The sequence below is a fragment of the Nothoprocta perdicaria genome, unplaced genomic scaffold (assembly GCF_003342845.1).
Source record: "Nothoprocta perdicaria isolate Ctin4 unplaced genomic scaffold, notPer1 scaffold_10, whole genome shotgun sequence".
Taxonomy (NCBI): domain Eukaryota; kingdom Metazoa; phylum Chordata; class Aves; order Tinamiformes; family Tinamidae; genus Nothoprocta; species Nothoprocta perdicaria.
Genome location: NW_020454094.1, coordinates 1226229 through 1252579, shown reverse-complemented (window position 1 = coordinate 1252579; position 26351 = coordinate 1226229). Strand labels below are relative to the sequence as shown.

Here is a 26351-nt window from a genome sequence, read left to right as displayed (position 1 = left end):
TCTCCTTTTGCACGGGATTTCCTGATTAATTCTTCTTGTCAGAATCATTTAGGATGTCCTTCACCAGCATTGAGGGACTGTTGATTATAGTGACTGTGCTGGCCAGTGAAGTACTTGTAAGAATGGACTGGGATGAAAACAYTCAAGCAAGAGGTAACGCACTCACTGGAGGACACTCACTATATAGATACTGCCATCAGTGCCAGGAATAACTGCAACAACACTTGTAGCCTGGGTACATCTTCATAAGCCTTTAAGCTGGCCCAGGCACAATGCAGCACTTTATTATTTTTAGAGTCTTATTTAAGCCTGGCCCCACAAATGAGTAAGCGTTCGCTGCAGCACCACTGCCTTGCAACTCCTTGCAAGCAATTAGCAGGACATTTCTGCAGCACAAAAGCCATTTTTCCCCACGAAAATGCCAGGCTCCATCCCACATTTCTCCTGTAGGCTCCCTGCAGAGCAAGACCTCAGGTGCCCAGTCCCCAAAAGGGGGAGTGAACTGACCAAATCACCCTACCTCCACTTGCTGGATCACATCCTCGGTGTCCCCGAGCTCAGACGTCGATATCGACGGGTAATTGGAGTCGGACTCCAAGCTGCTTTGGTTGGATGGGTTTCTCCTGTGGCCTGGAGATTGCTGTCAAAGGGATGCAGACACATCAGTGTTTTCAGGAAGGGAACACCTTCAAACAAAATCCTTCAACATGTAAAATGATGCAGAAGCTTCGTTTAAATACTACTCTGCATGAATTAAAGGTTGCTTGGGGCACTAGATGCTGGTGCAGTGTGAAGGTGCAAACCTGTGCTCATTCCTCCGAACAGCCCTCCAGCTGATCAGAGGCCTTCTGTAATCATCCCATCGTTTCCAATACTTCAATACTAAAATTTAACAAAGCTGAGAGGAAAGGCTTAGGCTACTGAAATCTGGAAGATCTTTTAATTCAACATCTACTTGACAGGTCAGCATTACTGACCTCAACAAATTAAAAAGAAAAATAACAACAAAAACAACAAAAAAGAAACTATGAGCCAGCTTTTACCAAGATGCCCAGAAACCTCTATGCTACRAACAGGAGGGAGGTTGGGAATACCAGCATCCTTCTTCAAGAAATGCAAGAAGGCTCTGCCTTCACTCCGAAGTGCCCAATAATGTCAGTTCGGCCAAGTGCTTTGGAATTAGTGAGCCACGTTACCCCATGGCCAACACTGTGACCTGGACAGAAGAGAACAGGGCTAATTCCAGCATTTCTGTTACCTTTATAATAGTAATCTCATCCCTCAGGTTGTCGTATCTCTGCTCCAGCCTCGAATACTCTTTCACTAGGTTCTGGTACCGAGACCTCTCCTCTTCCAGCTCTTTCTTCATCTGCAGATTTTCCTCCACTGTGCTCTGAGCAAATTCATCTTTAAAATAAGAAATGATAGCAGTGAATTATAATCTTTATCCCTAAATTTCCAGCACAGGCAAAGCAGCTCTGTGATCACAAAGTCACTTCTGAGTAACAGCAGCACAAGCTGGAAACATGCTCGAATGTCAAAAGTACCATGAGTATTCACCCCATTTCAGGACATTTTTATTTATTTTTATTCCCTTACAYGCACAAGAGCTTCCTAGGTGGCCAAGACTTTGCCCAGACTGTTTTCCCTGCAGGTTTCTCTTTCTCACCTTGGGCCTGACTCAGGATCCTGTGGTTCAGCTCCTCTTTCTCCTGCTTCAGGAGAGCATTCTCCTCCTCCAGGTCTGATATGCGCTGCAAAACAAGGCAGAGTGTTAGGGCAGAAACTCTTCTCCATGATTAAATTTCACCTGACAAAGATGGGAAGCTTTTTTTCCTCAGCTATCCTTTGCCATTCAGGTATTCTTTGCATGCAACATCTCTGACAAGTTTTTTTCCCCATATTCCTCGTGTGGATCTGCTGATTCCAACAGTTCCCAGCCAAGCACCTGCAGGTCCTTGGAGGTGCCTGCGCTGCCGCACCTGCAAAATCCAAGAAGGTAACGGCAAGGGGCTGACATAGCAAAGGGGCGGTGGGGATAAATGCAGCTTTCTGCCCAGAAAAACAAAATGCAGCTTTTTGCAGGATTTAAGCCAAGATTTCGGGTAAAGGAAATTATGAGGAACGGAGATGTCAGGGATAAACAGAAAATCTGTTGGTTGTTGCAAGCAACATATCGCTTAAGAGGGAACATGGGGCATAGGAGCAGCTTGGAAACCTACTGGGAAATATTTCAAGCTTTTCATCWTTTTTCAAGTTTTGTACCCACTTCATGCAAGAAGAATATAGTCATTTTAACAAAGCTCTCCTACATGCTGCTTCAAAACCCACAGCAGGGTAAAGCACAGGGCTACAAAACAGACATATATCAATTATTAACACTAGTAATCACCTTGCAAAAATTAGTGACAGCAGGAACTGAGTTCTACTAAATACTATTTTTCTCTTTTCCTAGCTTTTCATTTGAAATGAAGGAAAGCAAGGCTACTGCCACAGAGCACACAGAGAGCACACCTGACAGCAGCCTATCCTGTAATTTTGTCTGTCCTCAGGAATTTCAATCCCTTCTGTGGTGCTATTTTAACCAAGACACACACATTACTAAAGAGCAACCTGCAATGCCACGCGGCAGCATGGAGCCTGCCTTGCTGATCCCATCAGAGCAAGGACTGGGAGCAGTGGGACTGCGCTACAACCTCTCCTTAACAGAGAAAGTACCAAAAATGAACTCTTCTGCCCAGAAGGCAGAGGTAGAACAGCTGGAAATTAGGACAGGATAAAAATCTGGAGCATTTTCAACCAAGTTGGAGGAASGTTTTTGATCTGAAAGGCTCGGTGCAATTATTCTCAAGTTGAAAATCTCTCGTATCTTGGTACCTTTAATGTGTTGCATCTCGCTGGTGGGAAAGGTTTCCACCTAAGCTGATTTTTGAAGGTGCTTCAAACACGGCAGCCCCCACAGAGCGGCGCCTGCCCAGATGAATTCCCAGGGAAGATGTTAAGTGCTGCACATTTAGGCCTGCTCTAGCCCTTTCCAAACGCCTCCACTGGCACCAGCCGCTTCCGAAACGTAGCTCCAGTCCCTCCCTGATCTTGGGAGGGGGGATTTTCCTTGAAACTCCTGGCCAGGGTCATTCCAGCTCACCAAATGAGGGGGTTATATATTACGGAAAGCCCTAAGGATAATTGCTGGTGCTCCTCTAGGGTTCTTTAGTTTTGATCATGATACAGAATTGGAAGGATTATTCTAAAACAGGAACTAAAAGCCAGAAGAAAAAGCTTAAAGGGTTTTTTTTCCCCCCAGTAGCTAAGTTAGCTCAGAGACTGCAAAGCCTCCCCATCTCCTGGCCATTTCCATCACACTTTTGGCTTAAAAATCAATTTTTACAGCAAAAATATAATTTTATAGCACAAAAAACGTTCACAGCAATCTTTCCCCTAGCTGCTTCTCAACATGAGCAAGTTTTCAAGAGGCTGGACAGGAGGGACAGGCAGCAAAGCCACATTTTGATCCTCCTCCTTGTCCCCATGCACGAAGGACCTAATCGAGAGCTAAAGCAGAACAGAGAGTCTGCAGCACTCCCTAGAAATGGAACCAACTGCAAGGCTTTATAATTAAACCATTTATTGTCCAGGGAAAGCAGATAATATCTGCTCTGCTGTAGGCACTTCTGAAGCAAGGGGAAGCTTTGCTTTGCTCCTGTGCTTTTGGAGAGCATCRCCTGACTGTGCATTAAATCAACCCTTCCCCAAGCACTGCAAGGGGATGTGCAGGCGAGAGGAAAAAAGAGAAGTGGTTTCTTCCCCAGCCACATCATCACCTGCAAAATAAAGCAATGGGGCTCTAAGGGTCGGTGCTGTGGCTGGGTAATGAAGTGTGCCCTGCACTGAAGTGGGGCCACTGATTCGGTTTGGTTACAGAAAACGAATAATAATTAAAAAAAACAAAAATCACTGCAGTTSTGTCTGTGCACAGTGTGTCTCTGTCTCAGAGCTGCTTGGCCCCTGCAAGGACCGGTACCAGCAGCCACTAGCTGCTTGGCTGGGGCCACCATGGCCAAAACGACACAAATCCACCGGTTCAGACCATCTGGAAGAGACCTCCAGACCATGAGAGGTGACATGTACCTTTCTGAGCAGGTCCTTCTCCCTCACGTAGCTGTCCTCCACCACYTTCCTCTCTCCGTGGGCTTTCTCCAGCTCCTGACGGAGGTTCTCCATCTCTTCTTGCATGCTAACRAGCTGGTTCCCATCGCCCTGACGACACTGCTGATACTGCTCCAGTTCCTTCTTGAGCTTTTCCACTTCGGACGAATGGGCAGAGGTGAGCGTGGAGAGCTGCTCGTTCAGGAGTTTGTACTCCTTGTTCTGCAAGCCAATGGGTCCCCCAGAAGAGAAGAAAATAAGACCATGAGCAAGAGCAGCGCATGCACTGCAAAGGCAGCAGTCAAACATCTCCGAGTCCCATGGAGATGATGCTTTGGACAGCAAACATTTCCACACATATGCTGCTAAAGCTGAGAAGACTACAAACAATTTTGAACCTGCCACAAACRCAGGACAATATTTCCATAGCAGTTACACGGGCAGTTGTTAATTTGATGTCAAAGTCGAGGCAAGAAGCAAGCAACGTTTGCCGGAGCTTGCGAGCAAAACAAAACGCTCCGCTTTTATCGCTGCTTCCACACAGCGCTGCTGAARGCAGGTGGCCTGCAGTATTTCAGCGTGCTGTTCTCCCTTTTTTCCCCATTTTCATGCCCGCAGGAGCCCGCTGTGGCAATGAGCTGCAGCGTAATTGCTGCCTGGCACACAAAGAGCTCCCTCCAGCCCGGCAGCAAGTCGCAGCTCCAGGACTGACAGCGCAATGAAGCCTTTTCCTTTGCTTAGATTTTCCTTTCTAAGCACTTGGAAATGATTTTCTTTCCTTTTACCCCAAGCTCTGAGACCTGAAAATTCTGCAATCCTGGTTGATTGCTGCGGTTCAGCCCAAAGTCCATGGGAATCACAGTGTCAYTAAGAAAACATCATTACTATGAGTTCCAGAGAAGATCCTGCCCGTGTTTCCCTCCAAAGCCACAGAAGAACAYGAGCTGCAGTGAAATGCCCACCAAGAAGGGAATCTTTGCTACCATTCGGTAGGTATTCATGGGGGAAAAGAGAACCATTTTGAAAATAAAGAGTAAGTGAACAAGTGATTTGGAGGATTTCTGTTTTGAAAGGTCTCAACACAGCTTAAAGGTCTGTGCTCTTGACAACCACTGTGCAAAACATCTGTGGTTTGGGGAGTTTTGGGGGTTTTGTTTGTTTGTTTTGTTTTTTCTCCCCCAAAATGTGTTTCAGAAACGCCAGTTTGCGTGTTTCTGGGTTCTGCCACCAGAGCCAGRCCACCACCTGGCAAACGGCCTCTGCCTCTACTAAGTTTAAGTTTACTAAGGGTGCATATAAAAATATCTTGAGGTGACGAAACCAGAGACAAAAAGTTAAAAAACAAAAACAAATCATATATTTCTGATTTAAAAAAAAAAAAAAAAAAAAGAAAGAAAGAAAGAAAAGGCCACTGGAGCAGAGAAGTCCCAGGTTACAATTTCTGACTGATCAGGGCAAGCAGCCCAATTTACCACCTCTTCCTCTGCTGAGATGTCCACTGGAGTCAAATACGGAAGAACAAAATTGAGGATGCAAGAAGAAAGGGCATCAAATGCCCTTTTTTCAGCAGTGCTCCTCTTTGGGCAGAGCCAAAGAAGAGCACAAAACCCTTTGGCCCCTCTGTGCGACCTCCAGAAGTGCCACCTGACTTAGGAACTCAGTTAAACTCAATTAARTAGTCGTGGACGCCACAGTTTACAAGCTAACGCACACTGAAGGGTTTGAATGTTTTCAGAGCAAGATGTGCTCTTCCTCAGGGGCATACTGCGTATTGCGCATCGCTATTCACACATGAACTAAAGTAGTAGAGATAAAAACATTTTCTACCTCATCTCGTCAGATAAGGATACAACTTATCCTTATGCAGCTCTCCAGCTTACCTGCTTTTTTATTATTATTATTATTATTATTATTATTATTATTTTCTTCAAAAACAATGGGCATTTTTAAAGATCAGCCAGGACTGAAATTGGCATACTTCAGGGAAATATGATGCAACAGCTTTGCTGCTGCGAAGAGACTGTGGTGGACCTGAGCTTGGAAGGCTCATTAGCACTTCCAGAGCATCCCAGGGAAGCTGTCATTCCTGAAAGGGCGGTTAAAAATAGCTCACTGGACAGGCTATAATGAGTAGGAGAGTGCAGCAATTCTTCCCTGCAAAAGTTATACAGAAAGCATCAAAGTAACTGCTTAAAAACGGCCTTTGGAGAGATTCAGGGAGATCACGACAAAACCTCCAGCCCCTGATTTCTCCTTAGTTAAAGGCTCGCAACRTCTCTTTCCCTAAAGTAAACCTTTCTCTTTTTATCATAACTCAAAATGAGAAAATCAACATTAACTGGGGATTGTTTCTTGTTTATCGTTGCGCCTCCACACTTCTCCTGGCAGCCAACAGCCTTCCCAAGGGCTTTCATCTCGTGTGACTGTAAGAGCTCTTGACACATCCCAAGCAGAACGATAAACTGTAATTACAAGTGACTGGTACCGCAAATACGTCCCCTGACTTAAAGAAAATTAGAGTTTAAACTCTTACTTTTGCAGGCTGGAGGAGGATATAGATGAATATGAATTTCCCCAGTGGTATTTGTGGGCAGAATTGGGCCCTGGTGAGTATTTCTGGACCTCCGGGCGCAGCTCGGGACGTACCTGCTCGTCGATCTTCCTCTGGAGCTGCACCACCTTGTTCTCCATGCCGATGTTGAGCTTCTTGAGGTGCTGCGCGGAGCGGGCCTCGATCTTGAGCGCCTTGAGCTGCCGGCGGGCCTGCAGGCGCCGGTAGCAGCACTGCAGCACGACGGCGGCCCTGCGCAGGCGCAGGAAGCGAGCGCGGGCCAGCCACGCGCGCACGTACTTCTGCAGGACGGTGGCTTTGTGCTCCACCAGCATCTGCGACACAAAGAAAATGACAATCAGGAGAGGAAAATCCCCGCTAAAGGCGAGGGCAGCCYGGCAGTGCTGTGACATGGTCTGTCCCACGCACGCCGCCCGCCCTACCCAAAGCCCAACTTGCAGGGATTGACTTTTTGAGCGCTCTTCCGTGCCTGCATAAGGTAACTTCTGCTGTGGATAAATGCTGCCCTGCTCGGCTCGCTTATCATCTCGACAGCCTTGAGAYGAGGTCCTGCGGGCTTCTCGCTGTTGTCTGCGGCCAGTTCCCCGGCACGGTGGGATGTCGGCACCTCGCTCGGTTCTGTGAAGCTCCTGTCACTTTGGCATCGTTTTTCTCCCTCAAATCTCCAGTAACCTTTTCAGGAGGTGGCAGCCCAATTCCCTCTCTAAAACTAAAGACTGACATTTCAGAGAGGCAACCAGCAGGTTGCTAATAACTTTCCCATGCTGATCCGTGCTGCAGGGAGGGAAGAAATACCAGGGGAATTTAAAGCCTACAAAGACAGTTTACTGATACKAGCTCGGGCCATGCTCTATCACAAAAGGCAGCGTATCAGTTTCTCCTGACAAATCTTTTGTTTGCAAGCTCCGGTGAGCTTACAGCACCGCTATCTTCAGCCTTGGCACCCGTGCAGATGGAGATATCTGTCCAGGAGCCTCCTCCGACCACGCAGCGAGGCCTCCAGCAGGCTCCGGGCACGCCGAGGATGCTGCAGGGACACCTGCGGCTGCCCACAGCCATGGGCTTGCCCCAACACCCGTAACCAGGTGCTCCAGGATTACATGTCTGCAGATTCCAGGGGCCCGGCTTGAGGGCAACATCTTGACATTAAAAAAAGCTATTCCCGATTTCCTTAGAGGGACAGTGTCTCCCTGTATTTCACCAGCAGCAAACCTTTATATCCCTGCTYTTATCCCTGAGGTTAGTACATAATAGAGAGAACTGATTAAAAAAGGGGCTATATATCAATAAACAGCCTGTTGCTTCCCAAAGCAGACCCTGCCAGTCCTCCCCTGCACCTGTACCACAGCTCAGACACAAATTCTGTTTGCCAGGTAAATTTTGTCGAGCACGGGTAAATGACATTTGCAGATTTCTGAACTGCCTGCTGGCAGTTACATGATGAACTGCATTTAGCTTCTCCTCGCAGGGGCTGCTGCCAAAATCACTGGTGCTTGCACAGCTCTAAATGGCAGCACTTGCAGGCAACGCAGGCACTCCAGAAACACCGCAGGCGTTTGGCTTAGGAAAACATCAAAACATCCGCGATGAGCCAGCTCTTCCTATTCATCCCTGCTCCGTGGGGTCCTACCTTGCGATAAACCCTCCTGACAAACATGCCCCGAGCAAAAGCCTGGATGGTGACAGTGGCGCTGCGGACGCGCTGAAAAGCTCGGCGGATCCTCAGCATTCGGAATTGCTTCTGGAGGACGGTGGCTGCCCGTGTTCTCCGCAGGTGCTCGGCAAGCCTGCAAAGCACCGGGAACAGGTTAGCAACGAGCCCAAGCTCCATCTCCCCTTCTTTTTATCATGGTGTTAAAGTGCATGGAGAAAAACGYCACTTGGCAAAAAGCAGCTTGCCAGGACTCAAGACAGATCATCCCAGCATTAAGAGTGGAAAAAGAGGCTAGGGATTCAATGTCCCTAGCTCTAAAAAGCGCAAGGAATTGGGGTATCCACTGATCCAAGTCCAGCCATGAGAGCTCCACAGCAAACTGATGTRACTTTAAAACCAGCATGTCCTGGTCCATCTATGTCCAAAGGCAGAGCCTCAGGTGATTCACATACGGAGAATAACACAAGATGCAGCTGGCTCTGTACACCTCGCTCCCCTTCACAGACTCAGTCCGTGTTTGACTTGTCATTACATGGCTTAGCAAATACTCATAAAACCTCCCGTTAATTTGCTAACTAGCTTGTTTTTCTGAACTTATGATGCATTTATGGCTCTCAGCACAAAGCATTACAAAAATATTTGCTCCAGCTTTTGTATTTTTTAATTTTGGGAAAAGCACATCATAACTTATCAGTATGTACGTGTGTACTCCCCTCTGGAAAGCTGGTGGTTTCTCTTTATGACCAGTGAAGCAGAGCTTGCTAGGGCGGAGGAGGAGGGATGCTCTGCCTCCAAAAAGAGGAGAGCAGTTTATGCAGCTGGCACCTGCTCTGTGAAGGCAGCACAAAGAGGTGAACTAAAAATGCGCACGTCAGGGAAACACCACAGCCAAAAAAAATCCAAGAAAATGCTRTTAATGGGGAACACCAGGCAGCAGGATTCCTCCTCCAAAGGTGTCTTTCAGCTCCTGCAGTTGTGAGCACTGGAGACATCTGCCTTGGCCTTCACCCTTCCTCATATGCCTGCAAACAACTCCCCCCATAAGAAGGGTCCCATTTTTAACGTCCTCTTTGGCTGCCCATGCTCAGAGGAGCTCATCCCCTCCCCACTAGGACATATCTGTGACCACGTGCCCAGGTCTATAGCAAACCAGGGGTTGTTACTAAAATATATGAAGCACTTCCCACTAGAAACCATTACATACTTTCAAAATACGCTATGATTTATTGGAAACAAAGATGTCACCTTTGAAGAAATACAGAAAATTGCTACCTTCCACTGCCCAAATTAACTGAAGAAGAAAAAAAAAAAAAAAAAAACACACCCACAAATCCACCAAAGGGTGTGTGAGGTGCTAAGGACCAACCAGGTCATGCTGGGCATATTAACTCAGCTGGCAGCATCTCATGGTGCCCCGGTGCTAATCAGGATTATGGAGCTAATTGGGATTATGAGGCAGCATTTCTGAAGGGCAGATATTAATTGCTTAACTGCCCCGTGGTGTAAAGATTCCAGGATATGGAGAGTTCATCTCTCTGCTCGATTATCCTGTATTGTAAATCACCCCACTGCCAGTGATTTGGAGTGACTCCCCTTATAGAGGGCACAGAATGGGTGGTGAGGAGGCACTGACCTGGTCTCTGCAGGAGCACGGGCCAGCTCGTGCAGCGCTCCGTCACCAATGCACATGCCCTTTGCTAGAGGCAGCCCCCCAAAATATTAGCTTTGCCACATACTTTCACCCAAATGGGTCAGAGGACTTTAATTATCCGATTGCAACCTACCTGCCTGCGCTACTACCCTGGCTCAGCACATAAAAATCCAACTAATTCTGACATTAAATCAGGCAAAGAGCTTAGATCATTTGTCCCTGGTCAAGCTGGAGAGGGGTCAGGAACAAGCCCTCACTTTGACACAAAGTTTCCCCATAACATGCATGGTACCTACACACAGAAATACATCTTGTCTTCACAAGGGMCAAAACCTCTAAGCAAAGAGGGAGCACCAGCATTTCCACGCTAAGCACCCCATTATTTTCTTTCTAAGAAAGGAGACTGACTCGACCGAGAATACGAGTGCCCAGAAGCACATCACACCACGAATTCCCTACCTGCGTGCCAGGTGCCCGCGGGCGTAACGCTGGATGACTATTGCAGCCCCCTTCAGCCGCCGGTACTTGAGCCTCTGCAGCCAGCCCCGCACTGTCTTCTGAATCATGATGGTGGCAGCTCTGAACTTATCCGCCCGCAGCTTCTCCAGATATGCCACCTGGCCTGCACGGAAAAAGATCTTGGTACGTCCAAACTGGAACTTGTCTGGATCCTTTTCAAAAGCATAAAGGAAACCGTATTTAATTGAGGCAAACATTTTTTTTTTTTTTAATCTCTGTATGTTGCTCAGTAGATACTAGTAACACAGTTTTGAATCAAGTTTACCAGTTCAGTTCACAATTCTTTTCCATGAAGGTATAATTAGACTCCCAACTACTTCAGCTTCTATATACTCATTTAGGAACATGCCAATAGGAATCAGGCTGAATTTCCACATATCTACACGAATCTTAAGTGCATCTGTTTATAGACCAATGGAAGTCCAGGGGACTTCAAGAAAAGGTTTCCCTCTAGAGAAGATACGGGCTTACATCTGCAGAGGCACATGCAGCTGAGGAGGCAACACTCAGGGCATAGGGAAAAAGTCCTTTGCAGCAAGGAACCCAAATGAGTAAATTCCTCAAAAATTCATTTAAAAACATGGACCAGAAATAGGAATATGACTCCACTACTATGCACATTTTGCGCTCCTTTGCAGCAAGAGAGCCAGAAGAAACCTTTGGGTGTGCGACCATAATTCAAAAGTAGTGTACACAAGTCTGACAGCACAGAGAAGTGGAAGGGATTTACCGATATGCAAAGGACTTTTTTTTTCCTGCATGGAAGTTGCCATTAAAAGTCTCCCATACATCAATATGGGGCATTTTAGAAGACGCTGCCAGCATCTTCTGATGATGATAACTTAATCATCACCTGCACAAGCAGCAGGTGAAATGGGAAAAGGGAAGGAGATTCAGATCAAATCAGTCATGAACTTCTGTGTTACAAGGTCAGTCCCTGCTCACCTTAATGAGGTCTTCCAACAAGGTCTGGCAGATCTGCTTCTTGTCGTTCTTGGAGGCATCTCTCTTCTTCATAAGGACACGGTATCTGTTGAAGAAGTCGTGATAGGACCACCTGAAAGCAAAGSACACCCAGAATCAGCCTGTGCACTGGACACTGCAACTCTCCACATGGATCACAGCTCCTTGAAAAGAGCTACCTTGTCCAAACCTAAACCCCATCTCAGCCCTCCTCTGAACCCCAAACCTATTGGTGCTTCCCCAGATTGCAATGAAAACACCATGAAAAAGGGCATGGGCAGAGGAGCTTGTGAGCATCGCGCTGGGAACATCTTCCTCCCAGTCACCAAATCCTCTTGCTTGCAGCAAGAGTGTAGCAACACTCGTCCAGACTCTGAAAAATATAGAAATTTGAATCATTTCACTCACTAACCACCTGGCATTGCAAGTCTGTGGCTGAGACCTTTAAAACAAAGGTGAAATTTTTTGGACCCTGCAGAGCCAAGGCAGCAGCTTGGACAATGCTTTGCATCTGCTGAGCCTCACCGCTCTCCAATCCAGGGCGCTGAGTTCTGGCCCTCAGAAGCACATTTGCTAATTGAAGCAGCAGGCGTTACCAGCACGGCCAAAGAGCAGCTGCTGTCGGTCCAAAGGAACCTGCACGGCGGATGTCAAGGGAAGGATGGGAGGGGACTGCAGGGATCTTCATTTCTGCTCTCCCACAGCAAAGACATTCATGAGTCTTGACCTTGCAGAACCCCCTTTRCAGCCCAGCAGCTCCACACATGTATTTATCTCTGTGCCACTACAAGCAATTTTTCCTGGTTTTTTTTTTTTCCGGTTATTACAAAAGGCAATATCATGCCAGTGACAAGTCCTTATATYGGGTCTGTTTTCCACGGAGATGTCCTGCCATCTCCATAGCTCCTACGCACAAGATTGATATCTCTATAAAATGTCTCATTTTTAATGAAATTCCCTGCAAGCCRGGAACCTGGCAAGGCAGATGTACCAGAAATCTCTCTCAAGTGAAGTGATGAATACGGCTTCACCTCACTGCCCAAGTAACGCAGCAAGGGAGGAAAGCCAGTATGATTAAAAGGAAGATGTTAATTAAAAGAATACAGCATAAGTGAAAGGTTCATGAAGAGAAAGAAGGGGAAAAAAAAAAAAAAAAAAAAACAGAGGAGGGCTGGGAAGGGCCATCCAGCTCCTGCGTGGAGGAGCTGCATCCTTAACTGTTTGCAAAGAGTACAGGAACAGCAAAACCAGAACAAGTCCTTAGTGCTGCATCTAAAATGAAAGTGAAGACAGTGTTACCAGGAACAGCAAAAATCCCCAAATCACCACTAGTTAGAGAACAGTAACCAAAAAAAAGATGCTGCAAAGATCCGTTTCTGGGATGAGGACAATCACAACTCAATCCAGCAATTACCCAAGGCTACAGGCTCATGGCACAGAGAGCTTCAGCCTAAACTGCTCTCTCTCCTCTTCCTAGTTGCTGTTCTTCGTAAGAGCATTTCCAGTTCAGCACCTCACCTTGGCTCTTTGGCCTTGCACACATAGGATCACGTCTGATGCTCACCCAAACCTAAATTAAAGCTGTTAGGACATCCCAGCTGGCTGAGATGCTGCTCGGGTTGAATTTGTGGCAGAGCTCAGGGGTGGAGAGTGGGAGGAGGAAGTTTTGCAATTAACCTGCCAAAGCCAGCTGAGAGGYTGGTAGTATTAAATGCTGCTATTAAGAGGGAAAAAAATCATCTGGCAGGTGCTGCCAGGCTCCTGCAGCACCAAGCAGATGGTGAAGAGGCAGCCATGACCGAGGGAAGGTGGCCAAGCAGGCAACCCAACAAACCCATCCTCTGGCAGCCACAGAGAAGGGTCAAATTTCAACGATGCTTCCAAACGTGAGTCAGACACCTGCAGCGCTGTGATTTACCAGGATCCAACGGTATCGGGTTCACGGCGCTTCTGCCACTTGCACAGAGCAAACCAATATCAGCTCTGCCACCCCTGGGCCAGGTGGTCAACCAGGAGCTTGATGCCACGGGCAAGAGAAACTGCATCACGGGCATATGCTACTGGAACAGCGCTGGGGAGGGAGAGCAGGGCTGCAAAACACAGGCTGTTCATGCACTGGGAAAGCAGAGGCCATTCATGCACTGAGCTCGGCAGGACACGAGCCTGTTGGCCCCACGGGATGCTCCTTGTGCAGGATCCTCGCTGGTCCAGGCAACGACAGCAGGGTTGAGGCAAGGGAGGCCACAGAGGTTCCCAGCTGCTGTTACAGGATCTCCTCAGAGAAAGAAGCGATTAAAGCATTTAGGTTTAACACAACGTGGCTGTTAAGCCACTTAAGGTTTAAAGCAATATCRAATTACCTTGCAGCTACATGTTTGGAGAGACATGATCCCCCAGCTACACACGAGCCCAAGATCTCTCTTGGGCAGAAATACTGGAGCTTAACGCCTGGGGCATGAACTTAAACAAAAAACCAAACAACACATTTTCATGTGTCTCTTTAGATATCAGCATCTGCAGTAAAGGAGAAAACAAGGAAAGGTCCTTCCCTCCTGCTAGGTACCCGCAGATGAGGGATGTGGCTGCAGCAGGGGTTGGGACAGGAGGGTTATGCTGTCCTTGGGCTTGCTGGGTGTTATTAAAATAGCCCCAGCGGGGTATGAAGGTGGCCTTCGTCTTCAAACAGCACCACAGCCACCACAACACAGGACAAGGGCTAACCTCTTGGCTAGAAACTAGGAAACCCCCATGGACCATTAACTACAGGCAGTTCTGACCTCCTTAGCTTCCACTATCAAGTTACAAGATTCAGACAGGAGATGAGGGAGAAGAAACATTACTGGGATGATCTTTGCATCTGCAAAGCTGGGAGACAGAGAGAGTGAGGAACAAGCGATACTGCTCAAACACTCCCAAGAGAATAACCTCGGGGCYGAGATCAAGCTCAAGCAACTTCAAATATCGAAGCTCTGCTTTGAAGAGGCCACCAAAGAAAAGCAGCAATAAAAGGAATGGAGAGATACAAGAAAATAAATAATGCTGCTGAAAAAAAAACCTCATTGGACAGGAAAAACAAGGAGGATGGTTATTGATTTGACCAGGAGCAGRAGACCTGGTCAACCCATCCAGTGATCTGTCACCTAAGGGAACAGTTGGGACCCAACCACCTTGTCACCTTGGCTGAGCGCAGGCAGCCTTGTGCAGGTGCAAAAGCTAAAATAAAAAATAATAATAAAAAAAAATTCCCAGACCAGGTGAGACTACCCACTGGAAGAATCAATATTTTAAATGGTCGGGGAGGTGGAGGCATCGATCCCTCTGCAGGAGCAGGAGATCCATCTGGGGCCGGGCAGGATGAACAGCAGAGCCAAGGTTTGCTAGGMAAGTTCTTTAGAAACCACAGCCCAGGGAGGAAAATTTCTCCTGCTTTGTTTACTGCCAAACAGATTTGCCTTTCTATTAGCTCCAAAATATTCAGTCTGGCGTTGCTTGAAATTATCTGGAATATGCTCAAAGAGYAGAACGTGGGGTGAGAAAAAAAACACTATTAATAAATTACATTTTTTTTTTGTGAGAAGTGTAGGGGAGTGGACAAACACAATTTATAGACCGTGTCTCCCATGATGGGCTGCAAGATTGTTCAGCACATGTTACGAGAAGTGACTTTATGCACAGGGATGCCCATAAAACTTCTCAGTTCCTCAAGTTTAGCACTCATGGAGTTKAGCAGCTGGGATTTCACACCAAACTGATAAAGGTGAGGCGCCTGGGAGGCAGCTCCAACCAGCAAAGGCATGGGTGAAAAACGAGAAATGTTCCTCATTTGAAAAGAAGTTTCCATGGGGTCACCTGGCAGTCGACCTTGGGGATACAAACACCTTCACAGTGTGCATGAAGGCCRGGGCATGGTTTGGTTAAAATTCAGGTGAAAAACATGTTTCAGAGCATTTTGCTATTTGTTGAGCTCTGTATCAATTCATCTTCTATAGCCTAATATTTATGCAACCAGTTTCTCTAAAGAAGATAAATGGCTCATACGAGGGAGACACGCTCCACGCTTCGCCCACAAAAACCAATGATAGATTCACTATCGGCACCACTAACACGGTCCATTCATCACATTCCCTTATGTACACCATAACAAATACATTTCTTAACAACTTCGTGGCCTTTCAAAACAAATAATACATTTTCAATTGACTTAAATTCATTGCTGAATGCCGGATTCCACAAAAATGATAAAATAAAGGCGGGTGCACCCAAAGCAGGGGAAGGTGAGGCATCACCTTTCAGTGGATCTATATTACGTCTTTCCTATGAGCTGAAAAACAATAAAAAGAAAATAACAGGTATTTCAAGAATACTCACAAGTATTTCAAGATTTGTATGATTCTTTCGATCAGTGTGAATATATAAATTTCACCTGCCAGCTATGTTTCAAGCAATGACCCTTTTTTTGGGTGTTACAAACTGACTTGTATGGATATAAAAGTGAATACACTGGAATAGTTGATGCCCACAGAGATTTTGTGCTGTGATGAAAAGCACGAACACAACCTCCTATGTGTTAACCCAGAAAGAACTAAAACCCCTACTGCATTTCTCACAGAGCAAGACTCTGTAGAAGTAGCTTTTGCCAAGTTTATAAAATCTACTCAAATACAAAGATTATTCATCATTTTACACCATGCTTCACTCCTATTTTCAAGGCTGCAATTGCACTGTCAAGGACGGGGCAGAACTAGCAGCATCCAAAGCAAACACCTCCTTCGGTGCTGCTGGGCACCGTTATCTTCTGGAAATGATAAAGCAAACAAGGAACTGGTCCCTGAAGCATCCCAAACACTGAGCTGGAGGAAGGTCATCCAGAAGAAGAATGAAAACCAAACAGCTATTTGCACCTTTTATTTTCCCAGAGGGAGGAGAGCTGACAAGCTGCRGGGATGGAAGAGGTTTGTTTTGCTCGTGTCCTGGGAGAGATTCTCATCACCGAGAGCATCCATGTGATCACACAACAGGTCACGTCTCACTGGGGTGAGATCCTCACACCAGTAGAGCGTTTCCCCAAAACACATCCTAAATGTTCCCCAGGAGCATCTTCCCTCTTCCCCAGCTATAACTACACATTGATTTTTAGTCCATAGGTTCTACGGGAGAGTGGATCCATCACTGCACGTGATGCAGCCCGATCCTCCCCAAAACCAGGGCCTAGCACAGCGCTCTGCAGCACCGTTCATCAGCTCCACACCGAGGACACCTATAGCCCACAGCTCCCTGCAGAAAGGTGGACAGCAACATGAAACCRCCTGGCAGAAAAGCCCAGCTGATTCATTTTCAGAATTATTTGCCCTTGTCATCTCCGGGCTTTATTTATAGTTTATGCTTGGGGATTTATTAGGCCCTAAAAACCTCTGCTGAATTCTTTTTTATCACCATCAGCAAGAGGCATAGCACCTATAACCTTTTATTTTTATGATGCAAGAGTTTCAAGTCAAATAGGCTTCAGATGTGCTGAGCAGAAGCCTGCAACAATGATCTACAGCCCTTATTTTCTTGCTCTGTGAACACAATAAAATATTTTGGGGCTCAAATTACTATTGCAGTAGGTGTCTGAAGCCAGGAGAAAGGAAAGGAAGGTATAAGGGCCCATAGCAGTGCAAAGAGCCCTGCGGTGTGGGGAGCTTCAGGCAAGCTGCAGGAAACCCCARAAGGCAACTCTGGCTTTCAAGTGAGTCAAATCTGCAGGATTATCAGACCAATATTGGTGTCCCAGGGTATAAAACCCCMCACACTGTCCAGCACTACATGTTGGTAACACAGCTCTTTGCATTGGGGGTGCCCAGGAGCTGATGGGGGTTTTGCAAAATAAAAAAATAGAAGTAAAAAGGAGAAATCCATTCTGGATATAAGCCTTCCAAATTCAACCCCATTTCTCCAAACACTGCTGCTTTCTCCTCCTCCTCCTCCTTTCCATGCTACGACACACAAGCGGAGCGTGGTGCCCAATTCAGGGGCAGTACCTGGAGGGGAAGCCAGCTGCGCTGATGCGGATGGTCTCCAGCACRCCACAAGCTCTGAGCTGCTGCACTGCTCTCTTGGGATCAAATCTGCAATCACAGTTAGGAGACAGTTAGGACACACGCAGCACGGCAGGCGATTCGGTCCTTTATACCCAGCTGGACACTGCACTGCAAGGAAGGAAAGGTCTGAACCAGCTGGACAGCAACCCTCTTGGGTCACTTGCAGACCCAAAAAGGCTCTGCTTTTATCATCACAAAGGAAAGCAAGTGTCAGTGATCCTGCTCATCTGATACTATCTGATCCTAYCTGTCTGATCCTCTCTTTACAATTTATGCCTGATGTCTCCCATCCTCCCACTACTGGGAAGAGTTTGGCCTCATCTTTTTGGTACTCCCCTTGCAGATACTAGAAGACTGCTATTAGGTTCCCCTTAAGCCTTCTCTTCTCCAGGCTAAACGTCTCATCTTAGCAAAAAAAAAGAAAAATGTTCTCACAAGCTGAAAAATGTTAATTTTTAGGGAGAAAATAAACATTTTTTTCTTTTCTTTTTTTTTTTCCCCTGAACAATAAAGCTATAGCACCAAGTGTTTTGCATGATATCACTTTGATGCTAATACAGTGCGGTGCTACTGATATTCCATTTCTCTAATTCCTCCTGGCACTTCAAGCAGARCTGCCTCTGAAATGCAAACTCCTTTACATCTGTGCCAGTTCTCACCATCTTGGTACAGTCATCAGCATTATACACAAGAAAACAGGCTCAATTGAAGTCATAAATCCAGACTGCCCTGGCAATACAGAAATGCAATGTCTCTATTCAGGGCCAGGACATCCTTCTGATATTTTCAGCCCATGGTGAGAGCATTTGCAGAGCATCTACTTCAACTCCACTAGAGAGGGTCAGGAAACACCTCTGTGCTTCATCTAAAGAAAATAATGAAACAAAAAAGCATAATCCTATAATTTCTTTTAGGACGAGGTTCTTCTCCACTGAAGGCCAAACTATTTTGGAGTTAGAGGGAGCAAGATCAGGCACAAATACATAACTCAAGCAGTCCAACAAGGCCATCAGCTACTGCTCCCCATGCTCACAGCTTCCAATATACCTCTCAAGCACAGGGGAAGACCCAGATCACCTTTGCACTCAGCTGTTCACTCACCTGACAATCTGCCTCAGGCTGATGAAAGTCATGTTTTTATTTTTTCACTTCACTTTGGAAGCATCAAGACATTTATTTTGTTCATTTTACAACCAATTTTACAAGCTTGCTGCTATCTACACCTTTTCATTTCTCTCTCTGCTACTTTTCACTGTTTAATACTCTATTTATATCAAAGCGATTAAACACGCTGTCATTGCAAACCAAGAAWGTATCACAGCATGTGCAATTTAAGGATATTTATCTTTCAATACTAGCAGAGCAGATCTGCAAAATCACCAGGATATGCAGAGGTTTTTAGTTCAGTGACACAAAGAATGCCTAATGAAACCCAAGAGAAGCAACTCCAGCTTTTGGGACCTGCCAGGATGGAATGACACTGGCAGAGGATCTCTTATGGAAGAAGAGCTTTGTGCTGCTACACAGCTCAGGACATTATCCAAAAGCCAACTTACTTGAACGGGAGCTTCTCATCATTTGGCTTTATGCAGCGTACGTAGTGTGGGGTGGTGGCATTCAGTGTCTCCATAAGCAAATGCAGCGAGTTCCTGAACTGCGAGACAAAACCATTAATTGTTATGGGTGAAGGTGCTTTAAGGTGCAACCTGCACCTGGCCCTAGCTACAACATGATATGAACCTCCCTATGAGCCCAGCACGTACAGCAGTAATTCAGACAAGACGCTGGCAGGCTCAGGACTACCAGCTCTAAAATGCAAAACRCAGTCAAGTGGGAAGCAGAATCACCAAGTCCTTAAGGGCTGGAGAGCCTGGGAGGTCTCCAGGCCACCTTGTCTGCTCCAGGCAGGGGCAGGTATGGGCTCACACCAGCTTGCTCAGGGTTCTACCCAGCTGTGTCTTGAAAATCTCCAAAGCTGCATAACCTTCTTGGACACCTTCTCCACTGCTAGACTGTCCTCATGGGGAAAAACCTGCTTTTTCTTCAGTCAGAATCTCCCTGAATCTCCCAGAATCTCCCTGACTATATCTGGACTACATTCTGACATCTGGAGATACAGAGTCTAATGAACCCTGCTGCTGTCCCAGTCTGGCTTGTGCCACAGCGCCATCCTTCTAGTCTAGGATTTCCAAGACTTCTAGAAGGTGTCTAAAATACAGCCACACGAATCCCACCMAACAACCATGGTGTGCAGGGAAATCTCTTCAGTTCACACAAGAGCTTTTTATTCATCTCTGTTTCACCTGAAGAGGGAAGGGAGGTGAGACACCTTCAACCGTGAAAATGAGGTGTCAGGATTCAGTTTTCCCATGCCTCTCATCTCATGTTGAGCCAAGTGCTGTATATCTACTTTTTTCCCCTCTTCTTAAAGCTGGTATCTATTAGTTAGCTAAACCTGTGAGCCAAATCACAGGAGCTGAAACACAGGAAGTTCCATCTCCATGTGAGGAAGAACTTGTTTGGTGTGAGGGTGCCCAAGCCCTGGCCCAGGCTGCCCAGGGAGGCTGCGGAGGCTCCTGCTCTGCAGATCTGCCAACCCGCCTGGATGTGAGCGGGTGCCCTGTGCTCTGGGTGTCCCAGAGCAGGACAGGGAGTCAGGGAGTTGGACTGGATGGTCTCTAGAGGTCCCTTCCAACCTTAACAATTCCAACCTGAATCACAGGAGGATACAGTAAGTTTACAGAATCACAGAATAGTTAAGGTTGGAAGGGACCTCTASAGATCATCTAGTCCAACCTTCCTGCTCAAGCAGGCACACCTACAGCATGTGGCACAGGGTGGCATCCAGGCGGGTTTGGAAGACCTCCAGAGWAGGAGACTCCACAACCTCCCTGGGCAGCCTGTTCCACTGCTCTGTCACCCTCACAGTAAAGAAGTTGCTCCTCACCTGGAGACGGAACTTCTTRTGCTTCAGCTTGTGGCCATTACCCCTCGTCCTATCGCTGGCCACCAGTGAGAACAGCTTGTCCCCTTCCTCCCTGCATTCTCCCTTCCTGAACTTATACATTTTAACTTAACTTCAGTTTAACTGAAGTAGMTATGCATTAAGCTCTGGGAGATCTGGTTCCCCTACCAAGGTCACTGCACAGGTCATGGCCACCTCTTATCACTCATGCCAGGACCAAGAGGGGAGCAACTTGCCCACCGCTCACATCACACGGTACCTGGTGTCCCACGGTCTTCTTGTGCTCCTTGTTGGCCGCTTTGACCGCGGGTCTGGCAGAGCGGACGTTGATCTTGGAGGTCCCCTTCCCCACCGAGGTGGCGGGCGCAGCGTCCTTCTCATCCTGGAACAAGTCTGCGACCATCTGGTACTGAAAGGAAAGATGAGGGTTGAGCATCCTCACCACGGCAATAAATGAGAGGCAAGAAATGCTGCAGATGTGGAACCCATATCAGTGGGGACGCTGGGGACCCTCTTTTGCAGTTCATCAACTCTYCAAACATGCATTAAATTGAATGAGCAGAAGAGGCAGCTCATTAGTGGAAGGGCTGTCAAAATCTGCTCACACCACCATTTCCAAAGTCACACTGGCTTTTCAGGACAGACTATGGCGTTTCTACGGCTAGTTATTTTTATTYATTTATTTTAAAGGAACCRGATYTTCAGATTTGCATTAGGCCCAAAGTTAAACACTAACTGCAGCAGCGCCTGGCAGCAACGCCAGCTCCAAAGCCCGGGCTCARTGTGCTGCAAACCACCGATTTGCATCCGAGCTGCTGCTTTGCATTACTCACACCTGCCTAAAAATGAGGCAGTTTGAATGGTGTTCCTCAAGCTCAGCTAATTTGAAACCCCTTCGACTCTATATCTTCTCTGAAAATGCAAAAAGTCATTTGAAATTTGCTACACAAACTTTAACCAAAACACTGCCTTGTTTTCTTACTTGTTGATCATCCCTCAAACAGGATGGCAGGGCCTGAGCAGGTCACAGACCTGAGGTTTGCAAGCTGCTGTTCCACCACCTAAACCTTAACTCTGCTTTTCCTTCTTCCAGAATTATCCCAAGGAAAATAAATGCTTGGTTTGAGCGAGCTTTGAAAGACTGTTGCAGCTCCCACAGCTCAAGGTCACCAAACTGCATTAGACTCCATTCTTCAGCTCCTCCTAAAGGCTAGTTTGGTGTATTTAGAATAAGTTCTCAAAACCCAACAGTGCTTTACCACGTTATACTCTTATTAAAGGCTGYTGATCTCATTTTTACCAGCAGCTGTTGCCTACCAGATGGTTCTCCAGCGCTCACCTGATCGCAGATACGAGTATTTCCAGCCCTGGTGCCGGCTTGTTTGCACAGCTTGCTAGCACAGCAGCCTAAATACTGGGGTGGAAAAGCAGCTGTTTGCACGACACCATCAGATTGTTCGCAGGCTCCGAGCCCGCGCGCGCCGGGGAGCCGCTCTCTGCTCACGGCTCYTATTTTAATCTCCGCAGCTTGCTCGACTCCTACCCGCTGCACGTGCCCAAACGAAGGCTYGCACCTTTCCCCCTGCCATTCAGCCCCCCAAAAGCCATCCCTGCAGCTGTGTGGCTCCCAGCACGTGCAAATCTCTGGCACTCTGACTGCTGCAGAAGCGGGAGGCTTGGGGGRCAGGTGCTCAAGGCTTCAATTTAGCAGCTCGCTGGACATGGCAGCGAAATTCCAGGCTGTCATTTCAGGTTCCGGAATATCTTTTGGTGCTCAGTTGTCTGTGTCATCGATCCCTGGCTCCGTTTGCTGCTCAGAGCATTAGAGAGCTGCTACCAGGCCAGCGACCAGCAGTGGTCTCAGGGCTAAATTTTCAGCTTAGGTAAAGCCAAAGCGCTGCAGCGTGGACCATTTGTACCGGCCCGGAAACTGGAAGACAGGAGAGAAGGACAAAACCTTCCTTCATCACTTCCCAGGTTGAAACCGCTGGTGCATTATTCATAATTACAAAGGGCAGGAATATAATCTCTTTAACAGCAGGCCCCCATGCTCCCGCTTGGCATTCAGACGGGTTTCCTTCACTCGGAGAACATCATCTCTCACCCGTTTCAGCTGACCAGCRCTCTCAGAAGTAATTACCCGCTTTATAAAGTCCTTCTCTCTGTCTTGCTGGCTGAAATAATTGCATTCTAATTAGCAGGAGATAATTCCACTGTGGTGGGAGCTCTTCATCAGCAACATACTTGCTGACGGAGAGATGTTCAAGCCTTTGCCGTGTTAAACTGGCAGTGGTCCCCGCCTTGCGYGTGCATTGCCTTGGTGGGAATACGAGGGGAAGGCAGGACATACTTCGGGTCTGATCCTGATTCTTCCCAAGGCAGGACCAAGTCCTTGTGGCCCAGCCTTCATCAGCACAAGGGCAAGCTTTAGACAAATTAGTATGTGCCTCCAATTTCAGACTTTTTGTTCAGGGAAACTGGGCTGCTTTTTACAGAAAGCATTTTTTTTTCTTTGGTTTAGACATCTGTGGAGTCCATGTGGCATGTGAAAGGAGATGGAATGAGGAAAAACAATTTTTTTTTTTTTTTTTTTTTACAGCCCAGAGAGGTTGTGGAGTCTCTTTCTCTAGAGACGCTCAAAACCTTCCTGGATACGATCCTGTGCTCCCAGATCCCAAATTCAACCTGGGTAATCCTGCTTGAGCAGGGAGCCTCGACCAGATGATCCCTAGAGGTCCTTCCAGCCTCAGCCCTTCTGTGACTCTGAATCTACCTGGCAGAAGGATAAGCAGAAAGCAAAAATAGGGGTGTTTGGGGGCTTTATGGAAAGACCACAGTCCCTCACAGCCCAGGAACCGGCTGCAGAACCACCACAGCAGCACTGGGAACTCCTGAAGTGCTTCTGCCTGATCCAAGCAGCATATAGGTTTGCAGTCACGTAAGTCCAAGTCTTTGGCCTTCAAATACACCTCCTAATAGCTTAAGTTATTGTGCTCCAAGCAAGAAATCCTATGTTTTAGGCCAAGAAAAGCAACTGTGAGGAGTGTGGTTTGGTTCTTCGCTATCAAAGTCCAGCCTACTGCACGGGGCAGGAATGACATTTGTGCAAGAGGCCAACCAAGGTGCGCGTTCCACAACACACCTTATTGTTTCTGGAGTGCCATCCTGATGCCCGTTCCATACAAAGGCATTAAGAGAGGGAGATGTCAGCAAGCCAAGAGAAGGAACCAGGCCTCTTGCTCTTCTTCCCATGGAGCAACTACTGCACGAGGGAAAGGATTTCCCAAGAAAGATTTGCAAGACCTTGCCAAAATCCAACTGTCAGCAGCTGCTGCTGCTGTGCAGGCCACAATGGCAAGGTAAGGGAGGCAGTAAACTGTAACTTTCCCCCTCCTCATTTGGCCACGTGCTTTCATCACAGCTACAAAGCCCTCAGACACCTTCAACCTTGACCCAAAATGGTCATTGCTGGAGCAGTACCTGCGGCAGCAAGTTCAGCACTGGCTAAATAATTTATCATAGAGCATCAATTATTCCCCCGGCCTACCTGGCATTTCTAATAAGCCCTAATCAGGCATGATTTTTGCTCTGGGAAAGCTGCAAGCTTCCTGAGCACACCGTGCTTTTGATTTGGGCATTATTAGAGCCCAGCTTCACAGTTATTAGACCTGCAACTGCCCCCGTGGACAGGAAAATTGCAGATCTTGCTGTCTTCCTATTGAATTATAGTGCAGAAATGCAGGGTGAGCCATTGACAACACTCCATTAATTTCCCACTCTCACCTCTCTTATTTGACAGGAATAAACTCTCGCTTAAAAGACTCCTATAAATAATATTTGCTCCCTTTCCCCTCATTGTGCTCCTTCCCAAGCAAAGGGATCAAAACCTCAGCGTTGACATATGCGTCTGTTAAAAAACATTTAGGGGAATTAAAAACTTAGAGATGCACCTGCAAGTGTAAGGGCAATTGAAGGAAGCCTTAACTCATTAATTAGCAATTAAAGACTTGCAGCAATGACTTTGATTGGCAGGGGAGTGTTTCCAGTCTGTTTCTAAACAATCCAGACATGAATTTCCTTAACAGTCTGTATCTTCCTCATTTTTACCCRAAGCCCCTGTGTGCTTCATGCACGTCCATGTCACATGCGTATTGTCAAGGTGGGTTCAAGGATGGAAACTTGGCAATACGGGAAGTTGATATAAAATCCAACTACTTTGCAGAAAGGTRCAGCCTCTCCTCCACAAAGCAGATCCCTTTCCTGCCTTTACCTTGCTGGCCTTCAGGATGTTGATCTGCTCTTCGTACACGGTGTCCCTGTTCTTCTCGAGAAAGCCCTCGCACTGGTACTCCACCTAATGCAAGGAAGAGGGAAAAGCCAGAGGCCAGAGGTTAAATTCCTCCTCCCCAAAGCCCAACAGCACAGCCACAACACGCTCCTCCTGAGGCAAGTTCACACAAAAAGCTTAAGGGGCAGAGGGGCAAAATTGGAATGTACAGACCCTTTTTTTTATTATTATTATTATTTAAAAAAAGTGAATCTGAACAAGGGCAAAATCACAGATTTTTTTCTTAGTCATTAGACTATTTTGTAGGGCATCCAGATGCATTTTCATCCAAACTAGCRGCAGAATCTCAAGGATTATTATTCCCTTGTCATTATTTATTTTTTTCTTAAAAGACACTCCAAAGCTCCCTGTGAGCTAATCAATAAAGCTCAAAAGGACAGAAGGACACTCTGTACACACACACATGCACTTCTGTATTTGTAGCTTTCCATTTTTAACATGTTCCACTCAACTCCCAAATGTGCATGCAGTCTCYTCACTCCAAACACCAGGACTCCAACACATTGTTCCAAAACTTCTGCTCTCCCAAATAATCCCCAACCCCTATATTTCTTTGGTGAAGCTGCCCTGACAGTAATTCATTTCACTGCGGCTTGGGAAAAGAGGATTTTTCTCTGCTCAGGAAAGCGTGCCTATTTAAAGCTTAGTGCAATAGCTGAGAGGCTGGAGTCTTCAAGSTGATCAAGGTCTGAGCAACCAGCCAAGCCTCCCTCTAACAGGAGCTCGTTGCCCCTATAAATTGAGCATGTGTGGACCTCCTCTTTGCTCCATCCGATTTGCCTTTCTGCATTCAGGCCCCCGAGCAGCCGGCGTTACCTTGTCTGCAAAGTGCACCACGATGAAGGAGGTGTTGGACATGCGGGGCTTCTGGAAGTGCTGGCTGCCGGCGTGCCGGTCGTACAGCTTCTGCGCCCAGTTGTGGTCCGTTCCCTTGGGCACCTGAGCGGGAAGGAAAGGAGCACAAATGCAGTCAGATGTGCAAATACACCCACTGCCCAAAAGCTCCTCTCCTGGATGGCTGGACAGAGRGGAAGGACATCAGGAACGACAACAGGTTGGAGAAGAAGCAAGTCTACGATGTGCATTACAGTCAACAAGAAAAAGTCAAAAATACGGCCCCAAACTCCCATTTCTCCACTAGCATCACAGAAATTCAACAGGCAGGAGCTCGAGAACCAACCTATGAAAACTTCCAGGTCAACATCCCATCTCATCCCTCCATGGCCATTCCCCAAGCCTTCATCCATGCTCCAGCTCCCATTAATCGGAGCGCCAAAGGGACTGCTGCAGCATGTGCTGCCTGGGCAAGGGATGTGGTTGGTTTTGCCATGTTGACATACTGGCATTACCGCTGCTCAATATTAAATAACATGTATTACAAGAATGCTGCCAACAGCAGCTACATGGATATTTAAGAAACAAAGTGCCTGTTCTCCCTGGTTCTAGGAATTGG

The 26351-nt window shown here is 47.0% G+C and overlaps 1 protein-coding gene across 2 annotated transcripts in view; it reads right to left on the bottom strand.

Annotated features, from left to right (window-relative positions):
• Window positions 1-26351, bottom strand: part of MYO5B (myosin VB) — a 73659-nt gene that overhangs the window by 23033 nt on the left and 24275 nt on the right. For both annotated transcript variants that reach the window (XM_026039867.1, XM_026039859.1), the window contains exons 12-24: window positions 25715-25837; window positions 24821-24904; window positions 20810-20959; window positions 19142-19239; window positions 17526-17612; window positions 11488-11599; window positions 10483-10694; window positions 8349-8505; window positions 6793-7032; window positions 4129-4368; window positions 1670-1754; window positions 1259-1407; window positions 521-640 (exon numbers count right to left, since the gene is read on the bottom strand). In XM_026039867.1, the coding sequence (XP_025895652.1) occupies window positions 521-640; window positions 1259-1407; window positions 1670-1754; window positions 4129-4368; window positions 6793-7032; window positions 8349-8505; window positions 10483-10694; window positions 11488-11599; window positions 17526-17612; window positions 19142-19239; window positions 20810-20959; window positions 24821-24904; window positions 25715-25837 (1857 nt within the window). The remainder of the gene's footprint in view (window positions 1-520; window positions 641-1258; window positions 1408-1669; window positions 1755-4128; window positions 4369-6792; window positions 7033-8348; window positions 8506-10482; window positions 10695-11487; window positions 11600-17525; window positions 17613-19141; window positions 19240-20809; window positions 20960-24820; window positions 24905-25714; window positions 25838-26351) is intronic.